General features: G+C 30.9%; 1 protein-coding gene across 5 annotated transcripts in view; it reads left to right on the forward strand.

The window, feature by feature from the left end:
* LOC145245777 (uncharacterized) overlaps positions 1–19385 on the forward strand; it is a 550409-nt gene that overhangs the window by 200827 nt on the left and 330197 nt on the right. For 3 of the 5 annotated variants that reach the window (XM_080107393.1, XM_080107391.1, XM_080107392.1), the window contains exon 10: positions 3099–5715. In XM_080107393.1, the coding sequence (XP_079963519.1) occupies positions 3099–5715 (2617 nt within the window). The remainder of the gene's footprint in view (positions 1–3098; positions 5716–19385) is intronic. The other 2 variants (XM_080107395.1, XM_080107394.1) reach the window with 1 other exon arrangement.

Genomic DNA, 19385 nt, shown 5'->3' on the forward strand with positions numbered 1-19385 from the left:
ATTGAGTCTGTATTCTTTGAAATTGAATTAATGTCTTTATTTTTTATTTATTTATTTTTTTGTAACAAATTTTATCTGATTATTTATAAAAAAAAAAATCTCTTTAATTAAGAAGAGTATCACACCTTTAAGTTCCACTGATTTTTTTTTTTTTTTTTTTTTTTTTTTTTTTTTTGCACACTAGGATCTTTTTGGTTTAGTATCCAACAAAGACAACATTATCTCTTACAACTTTAAAACTTAAAAAAAAATCCTTAAAATACTGGACAATTTCATTATCTGTAATCAAAGTTAAAAACTATTTTTTCTGTTCTGTTTAAATCTTAAATTTTAACCTTATCCTCGAGTGGCCTTTGGGCCTTGATGATTCATTAGTACATAAAAAAAGGTATAATCATCCTCATTGTATAATTTTTACTATTGTTTCCTTGTATAACATTTACTATTATAATACTTTCATCAATGGCATGTGTATTTTTTTTCTGTTAGAATTTATAAACTATAGTTCGGTGCATCTTTGATAACTATTTGCTTGATTTCATTTCTACATCGTTGAACATTCCATGTTCTAATCTTTGACTTTCAGTTATGGTATTTGACATTTGCTCAAGAGGCATGGGGCTGTTGAGTCTGCAGAAGCAAAGGGGAAATAATCCATTTATTCTAGGAACAAAAATAGGAATAATATTGTTACATGGTTGCCATAAAACAACAACAAAAAAATAGTTTATTCTATAAATCTTGTTTACATCTATCAATCTATATACCTATAAAGTTCAGTTATTTTTTTCATTCTGACATTGATATTAAAAGCTTTTTCTATTTAGAAATTATTAAATTGACCTTACTCAGTCATGGATATGTGACTTTATGAAGGTTAATTGATTTGCATATTTATTTGAAAAAGGGACATTCATTAATTATTCATTTTTATGATTTTTTTTTAGATGATTGATTGTAACTATTACGCTTAATTATTTTTATGCATAATTTTTACATTGTGCATAATTGCATAGAATTTAGGATGAAAACGTTCTAACACACATATGTTTATATATATATGTGTGTGTATATATAAATAAAAGTGACCATGTCTCTGTGTGCAAAATGTCTTTACCAAACTCCTTTCTGAATATTTGGTCTACAAACTTCAAAGTTGATATATTGGGAATTTCGACCTCAAGAACACTTTCAATTTGGTTTTTCTATAAAAATAGCTGCAAGAGTGTCAAAATTGAAAAAAAAAATATAAAAAAAACAGTTGACCTTGGCAGGACTAAAGCACCTAATTCTGAGCATGCACACATGTACATTTTTAGCTTGAAGTCACTTCATTTTTATCCACCTAGCAATAGCTCAGACAGTAACAATGAAGGCTGAACCTTTAAATAACAAGTATAGCTGGATTGCTGAATGTTTCGGTTTCAGTTTTTGCTAATAGCACAGAAGTTAATTAAACTTTTGAAATCATTACTATATATTTTAGGTACAATATAAAATACATAACTAATTTGCTCTATAACATTAATAAAAAAAAGAAATATTTTGCAACTGGGCAATGCCAGGCAGCCTGCTAGTTTAAAATTTTAACTTTATCAAATTTATTAGAATCATTTTGTTTTTGCAGAGTAAAACATTTGAGACATGGTCCCACTTGCAAAGGATAGATTTAATGAAAATAATTATAGCATTTTTTTTTTTTTTTTTTTTTTTAGTTGAAGGGGGCTTTTATGGCTTTGCTAGCTCTACTAAACCTCTATTCAGAATCAGTCACCATTGCATTTGTATTAAATTATATACTCCTTTGTTGATTAAATTTTATGATTTTCAACTTTTTAAATATATTCTAGTTGTTTAATATAAACAGAAATATTATTTGAGCTTCAAACTTTACTATTTTAATCAAAACACTTATTTTTGTAATGAATATCAGCTACGTCAACTATTTTTAAATACTGGTTAATTGCTGCAAGGTAGTATTTAGAATTTTATTCATGAGCATACTGTCTGGCAGGATTAAAAGGCTGGATTAGTTAAAACATTGGAACCGGGTGAGAAATTACATCATCAGGGAAGGGAGAAGGAGTTGCTGTTAATCAATTAACTGCTAACTAGCGGTTGGATACAAAACATTTATGAAGATGAACTCTTTAAAACAAAAATGGAATAAAAGCCCCCCCCCCCTCGGTGTTGACTTTGTGTCAAGCAAAAATGAAGAATCAAACTCTCCAGTATAAATCATCATGAAGTTGGTTTATTAGTCTGCAGTTTTCTCAACTATGCATTGGAATTTTTTGGAAATTTTGCACAAATATTAAACATATGAGTAAAAAAAGTAACAGAACAGGAAAACTCCAAGTGCCTTTCGAGTTAAAATGGCTAAAATTGACACTTTTGTGCTTATTAAAAAAAAATTGATGCCTTGTATTTTTATAAAACTTTCTGAAAAGTTGTAACTAACTGATTTCTATATAATTTTGTTTGTTTATACTTCACAATAACTCTTGGGTGTGTCCCCAAGGGTTCTTTTAAGGCTAATAAAAACACTCCATTTTTGGGACTATTTTACCATATTTGTCCAAAATTTTCAGTGTATGTCTATTTAGCAGTTTTGCATGGTGCTGAACTCAAATTTACATATGTTAAGGCCTAAAACTGCATCGTTTGTTCATTTACACTAGGATTTGACATCCCCTGGGGACTTTGGGGGTTAAATAGGAGGAGGGGGGTGCTGAACTTAGTCATTTTTTTTTATGCCTCATTCACTTTGCACTCACGGGAGGACTATGCTTGCTTCACTTGTATTAATGTCAAATTAATAATCAAGTCTCATTCAAGAGTAGTTTTATCTGAACCTTAATGTTTCAGCCCAACATTTCCTGAAGAGAAAAACACTTTTAAAGTTCTTCCACAAACCACCAGATGATCAAGCAACAGCTAGGAATAATGACAAAGTATATCCATTATATAACATTTATAATTCAATCAAAGTTTGTGTTCATTTGTCTTGTATTAAAAAAACTTGTGTCCAGTTAAATATATTTTCTGTTTTGATTGTGGAAGCTAATATAAATATGTGCTTTTTTTTTTTTTTCCAGATTATTTAAAAATCAAGAAAAAGAGATTGAATATTCTCATCATGAGAATTCTGCCTGTGGCGGTACCAGTGGTGATGGTAGCAGCAGTAGCAGCAGTGTTGGTGTTCTTGGTGGCGGCAGCATTGGTGTTTTGGAGCAAGAACTGAAGAGAGTCAGCAAATATAGTGATAGCGCATCATCTTTGAGTGGTACATCTCTGAATGGTACAGATACATCTACGGATCAACTTGACACATTCAGTCCGACTGGTCATAATGATTCTGACCACCCGTCTACCTTGCTTGACAACGGAGTGTTTGTATCCTCTGCTCAGACGAAACCACATCCTGCTGACCATAACAACTCTCACATCATTAATTCTGAGAATGAAGACCACATGCTACACACCAAGTACAATTCCAACATTGATAATGTGAACTTTCTGAACAAGCACCAGCAGGTAGACAACTTTGTATGCATTCAAACTGAACACGCTGTTGATGAGATTGCAGCTGGAGATAAGTGTCCATCAGTGCGTGAGGTCATTTCTCCTGGGATTGCTAGTCCCATGGAAATAGTCTCAGACCAAACCTCAGACCAGGGTTCCAGCTACCCTGTTACTCCTCCCAATAGTTTCATGGATTCTAATTTTAGCATCTACATGAAAGATTACCATTTGCCAAGTTTTAATAGTGCCGAGATGGTCCAGCGTATCAAAGAAAAGAAAGCAACACTTGACGTCCATGACGAACCAGAGAATATTGGAACAAACTCAAAGAATCATTCCTCACACTTTCCGTACACCCCACAGAACAGTTCTGTTGAGAGTGAATTTGACAGTGACATTCACAAAACTTTAAGTCCAGATATCATCAATGATATACTTGAAAAGCTTAACGAGGTCAATCCACATTCACGAGCAGCTATCAATCCAAATTATGCGAAACGATCCAATGGTGAGACCCTGGGCTTTCTCAGCTGTTCTGACTTTGATACAGCACTTGTAGATTCCTCCAGCAATGAAAACCTCACAGATGTTGCTTATTCTTTAGCCAATGAAATCATTCAAAACTCTATAGAATCCTACCCCTATGTAAACAAATTAATTGAACCTTTAAAAACAGATGAGAAGAGACTAATTCCTCTCGTTAAATCTCGAAGTGAGGGCAACTCTATTAATTTAGCTATCAAGAATGAGTGCCCTAAATCTCGAAGTGATGTTGCAAATTTATCCAATGTCCTTGAGACTGAATACGCTCGACAGTTTGACCCCTTTAATGGGGGATTAGAATACACACATTTTTCCCTCGACTTTGCAGACTATATGGCTAAACGAGGAGTATCCGAGAGTGCTTCAAAAATTAGTAACGGGTCCTATTCAGATGACGTAACTGTGAGTTCAGAGAGTACCAAATCTGATGATGGACTCCTTGAAAAGAAAGATAAAAGCAAAGAAATTATTAAAACTCCAGATCATTCCAAACTCCTAGATCCCAATTCACTGCCAGATGACTCTCAACAAGTATCGCCTAGAATTTTAATGCCCCCTGATAGCATACTGAGTAGTATTGAAGACAACCTATCTGATCTAACGATAGTGTCTCCCACTAAGAGTAATCTTGCTCCTGATGCTTCTACTAGTGATGTAGAAAGCGAGTCGACGAATGAAGAAGATAATGACTCTGATCCGGAACAGGGCGATGAAGATTTTGCTGCTGAATTACGAGAGAAACTGAGTCAAATTGGTACAAATGATACTCTGCTTCATGGTCCAGAGAACGATGGCATGTTTTCTCCTGAAGAGTTGAGATCTGGTGTCCAGCGAATATCCATCACCAACAACATGACCGCTGCCGCCGCTGCTGCTGATTCTCTTCCTCTTGACCAGATAGCAAATTTCTCTGCGGAAGCTTTGCGTCAAAAACTGGAAAAGATTGCTCTTGATGAAAATGGTGCCGTGGGTGGATTGAGGGAGTTTACCTATGACAGCGATTCAGACTCTGAGATTAGCCCATCCGCAACTGAGGGTAATGTTCATACAATTGAATCGGCCGACCCTTCCCCACGGCCTCTCAGTAGTGTTCTGATGGAAGTGATTGAGGAGAATGAAGAGGAGGAGGAGGAAGAAGAAGAAATAAAAGAGAGGGAGGATATAGAACAGCAGCAACCATTAGTAAAAACTGAGAAGCCAGCAGAATATCAAATAAATGTGACATTAGAAAATAATGTAACTAATACAAAACCAGCTCAAAGTATGCCAGCGCTCGTCAGGCATGTTGTCCCTCTAAACGAAAGCCCTTTAGTCACTAAGCCCCCTAACAACCAAACCAACCAGAGTAATTTTGATAATTACTTGGAACCAGTTGTACTCCGGCGACGCGAAAACAAGGAAGTATTTCACACAACAGCTGGTAGGATCAGTATTTCTATTGACAGTACCTCGGGTGATGGTGTATCCCCATTTCTCCCTGACAGAGACAGTTCTGAAGATATTGGCATCATGGATTACAAACAGACTCACAGAGAGGTAGGGGAAATCTTGGCTCGAGCTAAAAGCGCCATATTGCGTGCTGATGCTGAGCTTATGTTGTCGTCCTCGTCCTCGTCCTTATGTGCTGGTGTGGATGCTTGCTTGCAGGTAATTAGCTTATTGTTTGGTCTACAAGATTTGTTTGTTCTTGCTCTATTATTTTAGAAACACGTAACCATTTTTTTTTTCTCTTATTTTAGAAATATTTAACCATTTTTTTTTCTCTCTTATTTTAGAAATATTTAACCATTTTTTTTTCTATTATTTTAGAAATATTTAACCATTTTTTTTCTCTCTTATTTTAGAAATACTTAACCATTTTTTTTTTTCTTATTTTAGAAATACAGCATTTTTTCTCTGATTATTAAAACACTTAGCCATTTTTTTTTTCTTATTTTCGAAACACTTAGCTATTTATTCTTTTATTCTTATTTTAGAAATATTTAACCATTTTTTTTTCTCTCTTATTTTAGAAATATTTAACCATTTTTTTTTCTATTATTTTAGAAATATTTAACCATTTTTTTTCTCTCTTATTTTAGAAATACTTAACCATTTTTTTTTTTCTTATTTTAGAAATACAGCATTTTTTCTCTGATTATTAAAACACTTAGCCATTTTTTTTTTCTTATTTTCGAAACACTTAGCTATTTATTCTTTTATTCTTATTTTAGAAATATTTAACCATTTTTTTTTCTCTCTTATTTTAGAAATATTTAACCATTTTTTTTTCTCTCTTATTTTAGAAATATTTAACCATTTTTTTTTCTCTCTTATTTTAGAAATATTTAACCATTTTTTTTCTCTCTTATTTTAGAAATATTTAACCATTTTTTTTTCTCTCTTATTTTAGAAATATTTAACCATTTTTTTTTCTCTCTTATTTTAGAAATATTTAACCATTTTTTTTTCTCTCTTATTTTAGAAATATTTAACCATTTTTTTTTCTCTCTTATTTTAGAAATATTTAACCATTTTTTTTTCTCTCTTATTTTAGAAATATTTAACCATTTTTTTTTCTCTCTTATTTTAGAAATATTTAACCATTTTTTTTCTCTCTTATTTTAGAAATATTTAACCATTTTTTTCTCTCTTATTTTAGAAATATTTAACCATTTTTTTCTCTCTTATTTTAGAAATATTTAACCATTTTTTTTTCTCTCTTATTTTAGAAATATTTAACCATTTTTTTTTCTCTCTTATTTTAGAAATATTTAACCATTTTTTTTTCTCTTATTTTAGAAATATTTAACCATTTTTTTTTCTCTTATTTTAGAAATATTTAACCATTTTTTTTCTCTTATTTTAGAAATATTTAACCATTTTTTTTTCTCTTATTTTAGAAATATTTAACCATTTTTTTTTCTCTTATTTTAGAAATATTTAACCATTTTTTTTCTCTTATTTTAGAAATATTTAACCATTTTTTTTCTCTTATTTTAGAAATACTTAACCATTTTTTTTCTCTTATTTTAGAAATATTTAACCATTTTTTTTCTCTTATTTTAGAAATACAGCATTTTTTCTCTGATTATTAAAACACTTAGCCATTTTTTTTTTTCTTATTTTCGAAACACTTAGCTATTTATTCTTTTATTTTCGAAATACTTAACCATATATTCTCTTATTTTTTAAATACTTAACCATATATTCTCTTATTCAAAATACTTAGCCATTTATATTAATATAAAAGATTAAAATTTTGAATTATCAAATTGAAAGGGACATAATTTTGAATTCTCAATGATCAATGACTATTATAATATTGGCAACTATTTTTCTGATTTTAAATGCCTTTTTTTTTTCTTATTGTTCAACCCCACTCCCCACCCCAAATATTCTAATCAGTTTCAGGTGACTTTCTTCCTGGATAGTATATCCGGGATGCGGTCTTTTTAATTGTCATCTGAGATGCTCTCACTTGTGAAAAAATGCCCACTGGTTTTCTAGGCTGTTTTTGAAAATTGATCTCTTTAGGTGTTGGAGTCTCCTTAACCCAACCCACTACCTCTCACACACTATAAACGACTTTGTATCACATCTTACCCTCATGTGGAGACTTGTAAACACACACACAAGAAAATAATTGCAGATTTTTAAATCTACCACACATTTTCTAATAGAGCAATAATTTTTAACACAAGATCTTATAGATTAGTAATGTTTAAGTAATTTAAGAATAAACTGTTTGTATTCAGAAAAAATAATTAAAAAAAAAATTTACAAGTACAATTTTTGGGTCTATCCAATGAACTTGATATGTAAATTCATGTTAATTATTTTGTGATTGTAGGTAACTGTGTATATATGGTGTTTAAGACAAATTTGATCATTTTTTTTTTTTTGTCTATTCTTTCATTTCATAATGATTTAAAGTATTTATAGCATTAAAACGCAGTGGATAGTTGTTTCTGTGTACTGGTGTGAGGGGAAGGGGAAGCTGGCTACCATAGACAACTGGAAAGCACCAGAATATTGGAAGAGACTGACCGGCATCATGATGATTTGGAATGGATTGAAAAATTCAGAAATTTTAGCTGCAACTCAATGCTCATTGGATATTTTGAAGGCCATGAGATGTGAGCTGGAGAATTGTGACAAAAATGTGAAAACGCTGAACAAGGATCTTTATTATTTTTCATGCAAAAGTCACAAGTGTCAACTACTTACTGTCAAAGCTCAAGACAACTACTATAGGAAATCCATGATACTCTTCAACAACATAAAACACCGAGTCTGGGATGCTTTGGTTTTTCTCAGGATCAGTTACACAATGTGTCTGCATGAAGTTCCATCAAATTGTGATGGTCTTTGGGCATGTTTCCAGTGAAGAATGCCTCATGCTGTCTACATCTTCATAAATGTCACTCTGACCCAATTCAGCTGGCTGTAATCAGTTACTGTCTACTGTTGTAAAACACTTGGTGGAGTGAGTTTATGTGCAAAGGCCATACATGTGGTAGCAGGAATTAGCTTAGTGTCACATCCAGGAAAACCCAAAAGTTGCTGACTGAGAACTTCCAAAAGGTCATCAGTCTCAACATCCTCCCCTAACTCTTCTGATTGCAACTGTATGGACTACATGCAGGGTGCAGATAAGAAAGACACCAACCATATGTATTGCCTCAACATGGAGGACGATTTGATTACCAGGATCAAAACAGTGTTCATGTGTCTCCTGAAGGATACTGTGAAGACTGCATGTTCAAGATTCAAGTCCCTTCCTGAATCCATGGTGAAGGCCCAGGTTGACTTCTTGGAGTAAGCTGTATTCAGCAGATGATCTAAGAGGTGCTCTTTGAATTTTGAGAATGTCAATTATTGGCCAGGATATGATGGTTTTTTTTTTTTTTTTTCATTTCTAAAATGTGTCAAATTTGCTTATATATATATATATATATATATATATATATATATATATATTGTTAGAAATGAGATTATTGATAAAAGATGGCTAAAATGGCACAATAGTTTCATATTTGCCTATGTTTATTGCTAACTAGCAGGTGGAGAGGAAAATAATTCAAAATATAATCACATTTACAATGTGGTTTTTTTTTTAAGTTTAGTTTTCTCATTTTAATTTTTTCTTCAAGAAATATTGGATTAATAGTAAAACAAAATATTAATTTAGTATTTATCAAAGTTATGCGTAGATAAGAATTAGGTCTTGCCTGATAATTTTATTAATACAGATATTTATAAAACAACATTGATTTAATTAAAATAAAAAAAAATGAATTTAATTTTTTTAATTTACTTATTTCTGTTAAATATTGTAAAACTAGCAGGCCACCCAACGTTGCCCGGTCGTAAAATACACATAAATACTATATTTTAATTCATACAGCAACTGAGACATGTACATGCGAGTATTATGTTGTTTTCTAAATAGTCCAATTCTTGTAAATAAAAAAAAATACCCTAGCCGAGATCGAAAGCAAAACTTAAAGACAGCGAGTCAAGCATGATAACCATTTGGCCAGCGCGACACACTCTTTAGAAAGTGCTTTCAAACCGACTTATATTTAACATAAGGAATCTAATGTGGCTCATTCATGCACAATTGTGAAACGGCAACCAGAGAAGAATCCAACAACTCTCATGTATCAATTTTTAAATTTTGACTCCTTAGTAGCCCTTTTTTTTTTTCAGATGAAAACCTATTAAAAACTTTTCCACATGTCTGAATGACCTTTTAAACCAAATTTCAAATCTGTAGATTAAAAATTCATTAAGTATATAGGTTGAGAAGTGTCCTCACACACACACATACATACACGTTCTCTATTTTATAAATATATAGATTAATCAGTGTTTTAAAAGCATAGAAACTTTTATTCAAAATTTCTCCTAATGTTGATCTGAATAAAAAACAAAATTGTTTAGATGCAAATAAACTTTGGATCAGTTGATTGAAAAATCTGAAGAACAGCAAATTAAATTAAATATAGAACTGATAAGCAGTGTACACACTGTGCGACTGGTATGTCATGTTTCATTGAAATTATTGTAACACTGTCTAATACCAGTATAAAAGCTATGAATTAATCTCTTATTCTCCCAATTATTAATGAAATAAAATAGACTACACTCTCAAATCTTGATAGAACAACTAGTAAAGAAGGAAAACTGAAATAGTACCACTACCAGCATCTGGTTTTGTAATTATTCTCAAAAAATCCTCTTTGAAAACATAAGAATTTTAGATATTCAACTATTGTTGCAGTTTGAGTACGATGAGCAACAAAACCTTAAAGAGGCATTGTGTTTCAAATTGATGATAGTTTTACAATTTTTGATTTGACTTGACTGAGATATTTTAATACTTTTGTTGTTTATTTAAACAGCAAACAGCATTCCTAATTAAAGTGTAATTTTACTTGATAAAATGTAAACTGTGATTTCATTTAAGAACATGCTAATATTATTTATGTATTGGAATTTGATAGCTCATTCAGATTTGCATTACAATCCAGAGTTGTCCAAAAACAAATATATAACAAATATATATTATCAAAGGCAAGCTAAGTTACTTTTCTACCTAACTGAATAAGTTTTTAGTGTTTTTATTCAGTGTAAAATGTTTATTCAGTTCTAAAAACAAGTAATATTGAGAGCTATGGAAGAACAAGAAAAAATGGCTTTGATGTCTTTGAAACCTTGACAAAGACTTTAAAATAAGAAATAAAACAAAATGGTAGCAGAAATCCACTCAATAATATTACCGCAACATTTATTGGGTGGGTTTCTACCACCATTTTGTTTTATTTCATTTCTTTGGAAGTGATCATCGAGATTTCAAAGATGTAAAGTGACATTGCAGCCATTGTTTCTTCTTCTGGTCGTTCTCAATATTACTTGTTTTTCGAACCGAATAAACATTTTACACTGAATAAAAACACTAAAACTTTTTCAGTTATGTAGAAAAGTAAATATTTGTTTATATTTACTTTTTTACAACTTTTTCGTACCTCTGTGCATTGTAATACAAACCTACTCATTCCTTTAGCTTTGACCAGATAGAAATGTTAGTTTTTATTTTATTGTAATTTTTACTAATTATTACATGTAGTAAGGAATAAATCTTCAACCTCTAGAAGATGATCATTGAAAACTCATTCTTAACCAATGCTTATGCTTTGAAACTCATTCTTAATGTTCATTTGGAAAATTCTAGTATGATCTAATTGATCTATATTGAATAAATTTAATCATGCTGCATGCAGAAAATATGTGGCAAACACTAGGAAAAAGAAATAAAAATTGATTTACGTATTGCTTTAGTCAAAAGAAAGTTAATCAAGTGCAATTTTGATTAAAATATTAGAAAAATAAGTCTTTATAACATTTGTCTATTTATAAATTTAGGTCATTCTTCTCATTAACAGTGAGATTAAAATGCTGAATTCATATTCACAACAGCTTTCTAATGTACTGATCATATGTATGCAATTGACATCAGAAGGTTAACTAATTTACATATTGTTTTGTGAAAGGACATCTCATTAATTAATTTTTTTTCCTTATTGGATTATTTTTTTTCACTTTAATATAATGTATAGTTTTACTCACAAATATTTGTTTTTATAACCGATAAATATTTAGCATTTGGATTTAAAAAAAAAAAGTCTGTCCATCCAGTCAATTTTCATTTGGAGGATTGCAATTCTTAGTTTGCTCAATTTTCCCGGGCAACGCCAGGATGCTAGTCTTGTTAGTTTATAATATACTTCTTAATAGTAAAGTCTATTCTTTTGTAAGGTTTATTTCACTTCAAACTGCAATTTTGGAACATAAAAATCCTTCTCTAAATGAAATCAATTTTGATTGAACTTCTCAGACTTAATTATATACACAAAATATATATACTATTATATATATTAAAAAAAGTTCTAACTTTCTGGACAAAAATTATTCACGATTTTATCTTAAATAAAAAAGCAAATGATATTTTCCTCAAAAAACATAAAATTTTGATCAAATTTCAAAAGTAAATTTTCCTTCATTTTAAAATTCTACATAACTTTCTTTTTATAAATATATTTCAAGGAGATCACTTTCACCTGTAAATATTGTTATGCAAGTAACCATTCACTTGGTGTTGCAGTTTTCTTGTTTTTTTTAAACATTCCCAAATTCTATATAATCACACCTAACTTGTTGTTTCCTCACATCCTTCCTTTCCTTTTGCACATTATTCAATTGAATGGAAGATATTGTATTTCCAGTGTCCACTAATCTGCACTTGCTTGAATATTTACCTTGAAATATATCTAGGCTAATCAGATATCAGCTGATATATTAGCAATTCCATTGTATTATGTTTTTATGGCCAACATTTTTATGCACCATGGAGATAATGCTCCATTGGATGATGTTAATCCAAAGGTGAAGTCTTTTTAACATTAATCATCAAAAACACTTAGAACTGAAGAAAAAAATTATTTTTAGTATGACATAGAGTAAAATGCGGAAAATGTATGATTAAGATAACATGCAAATTTATTCATATCAATTGAATTCACACTTTGTTTAAACTGCTCTCATTGTTTAACACGATCATCTTAACATAAAACTCTGGAAGTGTTTGTTTTTTAACCAACATAATAAGATGGTTATAGATTTAAAAGTGTACTTATTCTTTATATTGTTAATAAATTTTCTAGCGTTTTCTCATTTTTTTATAATTTAAGTTCTGTTAAAAACTCTTTTTATAGCAACATGATTGATTTCAATTTATCTGAATAATTTAAAGTTAAAAAAAAAAAACAAATGAATAATTTTAACTCCAATTTATATTTGACCAGTTCTTTTCTTTTGTAGGTTTCAAATATAAAATATAAGTGCAGTTTGTAACGTATTAAAAATCTCTGAGCAAGAACAATCAATTCTTATTGGTTCTTTTTTTTGTACTAAATGCCATGCTGTTTTATTTTAGTAGATTTTGTTTGCTCTTATATTCCCTATTTATTTTGGTTTATTATTCTATCGTGATTTCCTCCCTTTTTCTCTACTAATATTTTTTTCCACACCTTCCATGCTCATGCTCAAGGCAGAAAACAGTTGTTTTTGTTGTTTTTTAATTCACCAAATTTCTATGAAAGATAAATGTTCTTCATTCATGTCACTTGTCTCTTCAACTGAAACTGCACACGTTGCCATTAAAAACTCTCACCTTCTTCTGCTCACTTTTTCACATCCACAGATTCTGCTCATTCGCAAATATTGTCTACAATTCATATTCATGCCGTACACATTTTTAACTTCTGCTTTTTTCACTCATTTCTCTTGGTTACTTGAAAAAAGAACAAAAAGGTTCTTGTCCAGAATTCCCTCCTGTATTTAAAAAAAAAAAAAAAAAATCTGAAGAAAAATCTATGATGTACATGCCCATGACCAAATGAAAATATCATATTCTAAAAATCACATAAATTGATCATGTACTTTTATTTTTATAAAGAAAATCATTTTTAATCTATTAATGGGATATATAATATAAATCTTGAAAGTTTTGGATTATTGTTGAATTATCTTCCTTTTTTATTTTATTTATTTTTTTTTTGTAACTTTTTGTTTTAAAGATTTTTTTTTTTTTTTTTTTTTTCAAAGTAGTATGCAAGACACTCTTCCGCTACTCATAAAATTTAATTTTCTTATTTAAAAATAAAACTACTTGATTAATTTATGCGATTTTTAGAATATATTTCCATTTTGTCATAGATATGTACATCATACAGATTTTTCTTTATTTCTGTTATTTAATATTGGAGAAATTCTGGACTAGAAATTTCATTTCTCTTGTTTACTTGAAGAAGAACCAAAAACATGATTCTGTAATGTAACCATTTTTGTGAACAGATGGTAACTTAGAATATTTTCAAATCTAGACATATTTTATTTGCTTTATTTTCAGAAAAGACAAATGGAAACTTATCTAATAATTTTCTCATTCTCCTGACTTCCAAACTTAAAAAGAATTATTTTTCATCATAGATTTATTTTGTAATATTTGTTTTTTTACAAATATGAAATGCAACAAGTAACAACTTTGAAAACTTATTCTCTACATTGTGTTTATGGTTATTATTTAAAAGAAACATTTTGTTACAAGTTTAAATATGTAGCAAACTATATCCTGTGTGAATTAAATGACAGTTAATATTTGTTTATTGAATTTTAAAAATGTCGTTAGTTGATATTTATTTTACAGAGAGATTTCATTCAAGTGAATGAGGTTTCTATAATCCCTGTGATTATCTGAACGATATAACCATCATTAATAATACCATATAATATACATGCTTTGGCTACTTTTATATCTTGAAAACAAAATCTTATTGATTGGTGATTTTTTTTAAATCTCAATCATTCATGAATATTTTATTTACTTTTTTATTAAGAGATGTTACGATTCAGAAGATGCTGAAGCGATTACCCAATCAACTGCCGGAAGACAAATTTCAATGAGAACATGAAATTCATTAAATCAACTAAAAAAATTTTAAACCAAAAATTACTTTCAACATGCTATGTCCATGTGAAATTCTCCACTTTCCCTCGTGTTAAGAATGGCTTTCTAAATAGAAAGCCATTCTTAATATGGGGGAGGGAGGAACCTCACCTTTTGACTTAATCGTCTGGCAGTCTTCACCTCAGCATCTTCCGGCTGTTTACATAACTTGTCGAAAGATGCCAATGAAGATGCTAGAGATTCGGTTGTAAACTGAATACTGGTATCTATGAGTCAATAAACGGAGAATGACTGATTCTGTAAAAGTTGACATTTTATCTTTAAAACTTCAAACCTAAAAAAAATCATATCTCGTCTTATTTTAATGTTTTTTTTTATGTATTTCAATATTTTCAAATATTAAATTTTTTGAGATGATCGATTACTTGAATTATTCTGATTACTATTTTCGTTGTGTTTAACGTAATGTCTATCATTCTTCATGTATATCTTTTTAAACTCAAAACCTTCTATTCAAATTCGAGAATCTTTTATGAACTTGAGAATCTGCAGAGAATTTTAAACCGAATGTATTAGTCCACAAGGATAGATTGTTCTCATTCTTATGATCGACGTGATGCACCTGGAGAAAGTCTGATGCTACATCAGTCAAAACATTGTGATTATAACAACTAAGAATAGTTGTCCGAATAATAAAAATTATTTTCTTTTGCTTCCAAGTTTGTGAATAATTTAACAACTTCTGGATATTATTTTAACTGATTAAACAAATTTATTATCTCTGCCAAGAGAAGAGGCAGACTGATTCGTTATTGGTTCATTTATTATACAGAAATAATAAATACTATATACGAAAGAAGAAAGCGTAAATGGGTGTGTATGTAATACTTTATAGTCTGTTCAATAGTAGAAAGAAGTCTGTAGGTTTGTCAGGTTAGGGTATCCCATATCTTCTGAAGATGTATATTTTTTTGGTTTATGTTTGCGAAGAAATGTGAAATTTCTTGTGAAGTTGATGGAAAAATCTAAACATTAAGCAACCTTTATTTCTTTCTAATGTTTTATATATGCTTGTAATAGTAGTAGTATGAAAATATATTTCAGAGCACAGACAGAAACGTTTGTATTATTCACAGTGGAAATCGTCAGGCTAATTGCTTAATGATTGAAACAAACGTTTTTGGCTACTTTCCATAAATATTTTTTTTTTATAAATTTGATTGATTAGTAGTATACTATTAATATATTTATTGATAAGAAATAGCAAAGTACAACAAGTCCTGTAAATGTACAGATGTGTAAACATCATCTGAATATATAATATTGTTGTTGGCATCCGTTTGTCTCAAGAAGATGGAGTTTTGTGTCTCTGATTAGTTTGTTGCTGAATTGCAGTATCTGCCGCGTTAGTGCAAGCCTGTCCTGAATCAACAGGGTCTGTTGCACTCCCACAAATGTAGGTGTCTGGTTCTGAAACCTTTCAGCACAATATTACTGGACGAATATTTGATATAATCAAATCTTTCTTAGATAAAACAAACACCCAGGTACTTCTCAATGTCCATACATCCAGACAACAACACATCATTGCGGATTTTCTTTATTTTTTTTTTTTTTGCCGAGATGAGTGTAGACTATCGCACACATCCTCACAGATTGTCTCTTAAGCGAGGTATGTCTGATGCGAACTTGAGGGATAGCTTGGACATTGCCCGACGATAGATCTCGAGATGGAGTGAAATGCTATAATAATGATAGATGTGCGTTATGCCCCAGTGGTTGATGTTTGGACCTATATTATTCTTGATCTTTATAAACGACCTCCCTGACAAAATCACATTCAAGATGAATATATTTGCTGTTGAAATAAGAGTCTATTCCTGGCATGAGGACAAATCGAATGTCCATGAAAGTAAGGCAATGGAAAAATGACCTTCAGTTTATCGTAGAAAGAGGTAAAAAATGGACATTCACATATAATGCTACTAAGACGAAGCTCCTTTCCTTTAACAATTTTTAAGCACTGATTGTTATATCCTTTCCAAAAGTCGAACATTTGAATTATTTCTCTGCCTGACATTTACGTGCAACATGAATTGGAATAAATGCATAAAAGAAATTGGCAAGTTTGCCCCCTCTTTTTTTTATTTTTATTTTTTTTTTAACAAAAGAGTCATCACTTACCAAGTCCGAGAGCTACTCAAGGATAAGGGTTAATGAGTGTACAGTAGTGGAAGTTTGATAGAATTTAACTACTTAAAGGAATTGCCCAACAAGAATTTGTTTACATTTAACTTGAAGACAATCATGTTGTAGTCTGCTAGAAAGCAGGCTAACAGAACAGTTCCACAGACAGGCAGTTCTATTGGGGTAGAAACTTCTCATAACTGTCAGTAATCTATATTTTTATAAAGCCATCATTGATCCATGCATGAGATATTGTTATATCTCAGCTGAGGCACTACTATTAGCCTCTCCCTTTTGGTCAGAGGGAAAGAAGGAATTCCCAACCCAATAGGTCTTGCACTGGCGCCAAGCTTCAGTCTCTGTCGTATCATCAGTGCTTATTTTACAAGTACTTTCATGGAACTCTGATGAACTGACTGCACTTGTATCCCTCAATGTAAATATCCATAACAGCAAAATCATACCCCTTCTTCATAGAGGTCCCTATATACAGGAAGGTTTTCTATTCTAATAACTCTTTTCCTCAGACCCTTTGCCTTTGTATCCTCTTTCCCCGATGGTACCAACATGCAAAAATCTTAATGTAATATGAATAAACATCTTGATGCTCAACTCCCTCACTCAGGTTACTCCTATAAATTTGACCCCATCACAGTAGTTTTTTTAAATTTCAGTGAACAATATCTCTTGTTTGGAGTGAACAAAAGTAAAAAAATACATATATAATTTTATACTGTGTGTGTGTGTGTGTGTGTGTGTGTGTGTGTGTGTGTGTATGTATATATATATATATATATATATATATAGTAAATTTTTGGTACAGCAAAATGGAAGGAGAAATTTCAGAGGAAACATAATTTAATTTAAATACCAAAAAACAAGAAATGGGCAGGTGAAATTATTAAAATTTCCTTAAGGCATACATATTGGTCCATCACGTTGTCCCATTTATCTAAAATTACCATGGTTGGGTCCTGTTGGCCTTCATATTGTTGAAAGGATTTCTTCTGCTACTCAACGTTGTTTTCCAGCTACTATGCTTAGAGTAGTTTACACAACTCGAACCTTTTTCTCTTCTTTTCGTAAAGATGTTTTGCCAACCATTCAAAAGAACTCTGTTGTTTATAAATTCGTTTGTCAGTGTGGAGCTGACTACGTTGGCAAAACATCCCAAAGATTAGAAATGAGAATATCCCAACATATCCCTCGGGATATTCGACTACACCAGGTTTCGAGAACATCCGGGCACTCCCAAGCTCATGAGTCCGCCATTGGTAATCACCTGTTGAGTATAAATAGGTGTGCCGATCAATATTCCGATGGGTGGTTTTCTGTTCTATACAGTGCGAGGTCGAACTATCATCTCAATATTATTGAGGCGTTAGTTATTAACAACTCTCGACCTAGCCTGTGTAGACAAAAGATTCTGAAACATCAGTTGGAGATATTCATTGATTTAAAACCACCTGAACAGTGAGATATTTTTTTTAATTTTTTATTTTCCCCACTGTTCTTCCAACTGAAACCAAAATTTCCTTCTTCCCTCATTCGTTTTCTTAGTTTTTAATTTATCATTCTGACGTTTCCTCTTAGAGGGTCAGACGATAAGGCCTTAAGGAAATTTTAATAATTTCACCTGCCCATTTCTTGTTTTTTGGTATTTAAATTAAATTATATATATATATATATATATATATATATATATATATATATATATAAATTAATTATATTTTTCTCAAAATCGGAACAAAGCCGAATCAATACAGTAAACTTTGCAGCCAAACAGGCTCCATAAAAGCTTTATAAGAATAAACAATAGAAAGGCATTATCTTAACATTTTACTGCAGTTTCACGTCAGACCTGATCGTCAGGAATGTATTAATATATTTATTCATTTGAATATAAATATACCCATTGGGTTTCCGTTAAAATGAATAAGGATATTATTAAATAAGATTCTGCCAATCAAATTTACAGTAAAACTGCAGTAAAACGTTAATACATTTAGTTAGTTGTCTACAAAGAAGAGGTCTGATGGGCAAATACGTAAACGGTCCCATTCACTTTTAAAGTGAATAATGGAGTGTGATTTGCTCAAGAATGGAAAGTTAACGAATCAAGTAAAGAATAGATACCATGTAGCAGACGACGACTAGTAACAACCGGTGCACCTTTCAATTGACATCGGTGATTCGACCTTGACATTGGCACAAGCACATGGCGTCGGTTGTTTGTACCTATTTACTATGCCTCCCCACGGGACAGAGTTAGACACCAGGGTCGTTTTTTAAACGTGGAGAAAAGGTACAAAAATAAAAATTGTCTCAGCCGTGAAGGATTTCTCCTCCAACGAAAGAGAACAAGAAATAGAAGTGCAGCATCTGAAGAACAGATACTACACTTTGATCTTGTCCCGAAGGCCAACGGTTGTTTGTAAATGCGTCAAATAGCAGACATAAGCGAATATTCGCAATCAAGATTTAAAAAAAATATATTTGCAAAACTTTTGAAGATTTAAAACAAAAAATATATATTTACAAAACATTTTTTTAAAGTAAGTAACAAAACGAACGTATTTAAATAAGAGCTATTTAAATAAATGGGTGCCTTTCTGGG

The sequence above is a fragment of the Euprymna scolopes genome, chromosome 23 (assembly GCF_053919585.1).
Source record: "Euprymna scolopes isolate OS-2025 chromosome 23, ASM5391958v1, whole genome shotgun sequence".
Lineage (NCBI taxonomy): Eukaryota > Metazoa > Mollusca > Cephalopoda > Sepiida > Sepiolidae > Euprymna > Euprymna scolopes.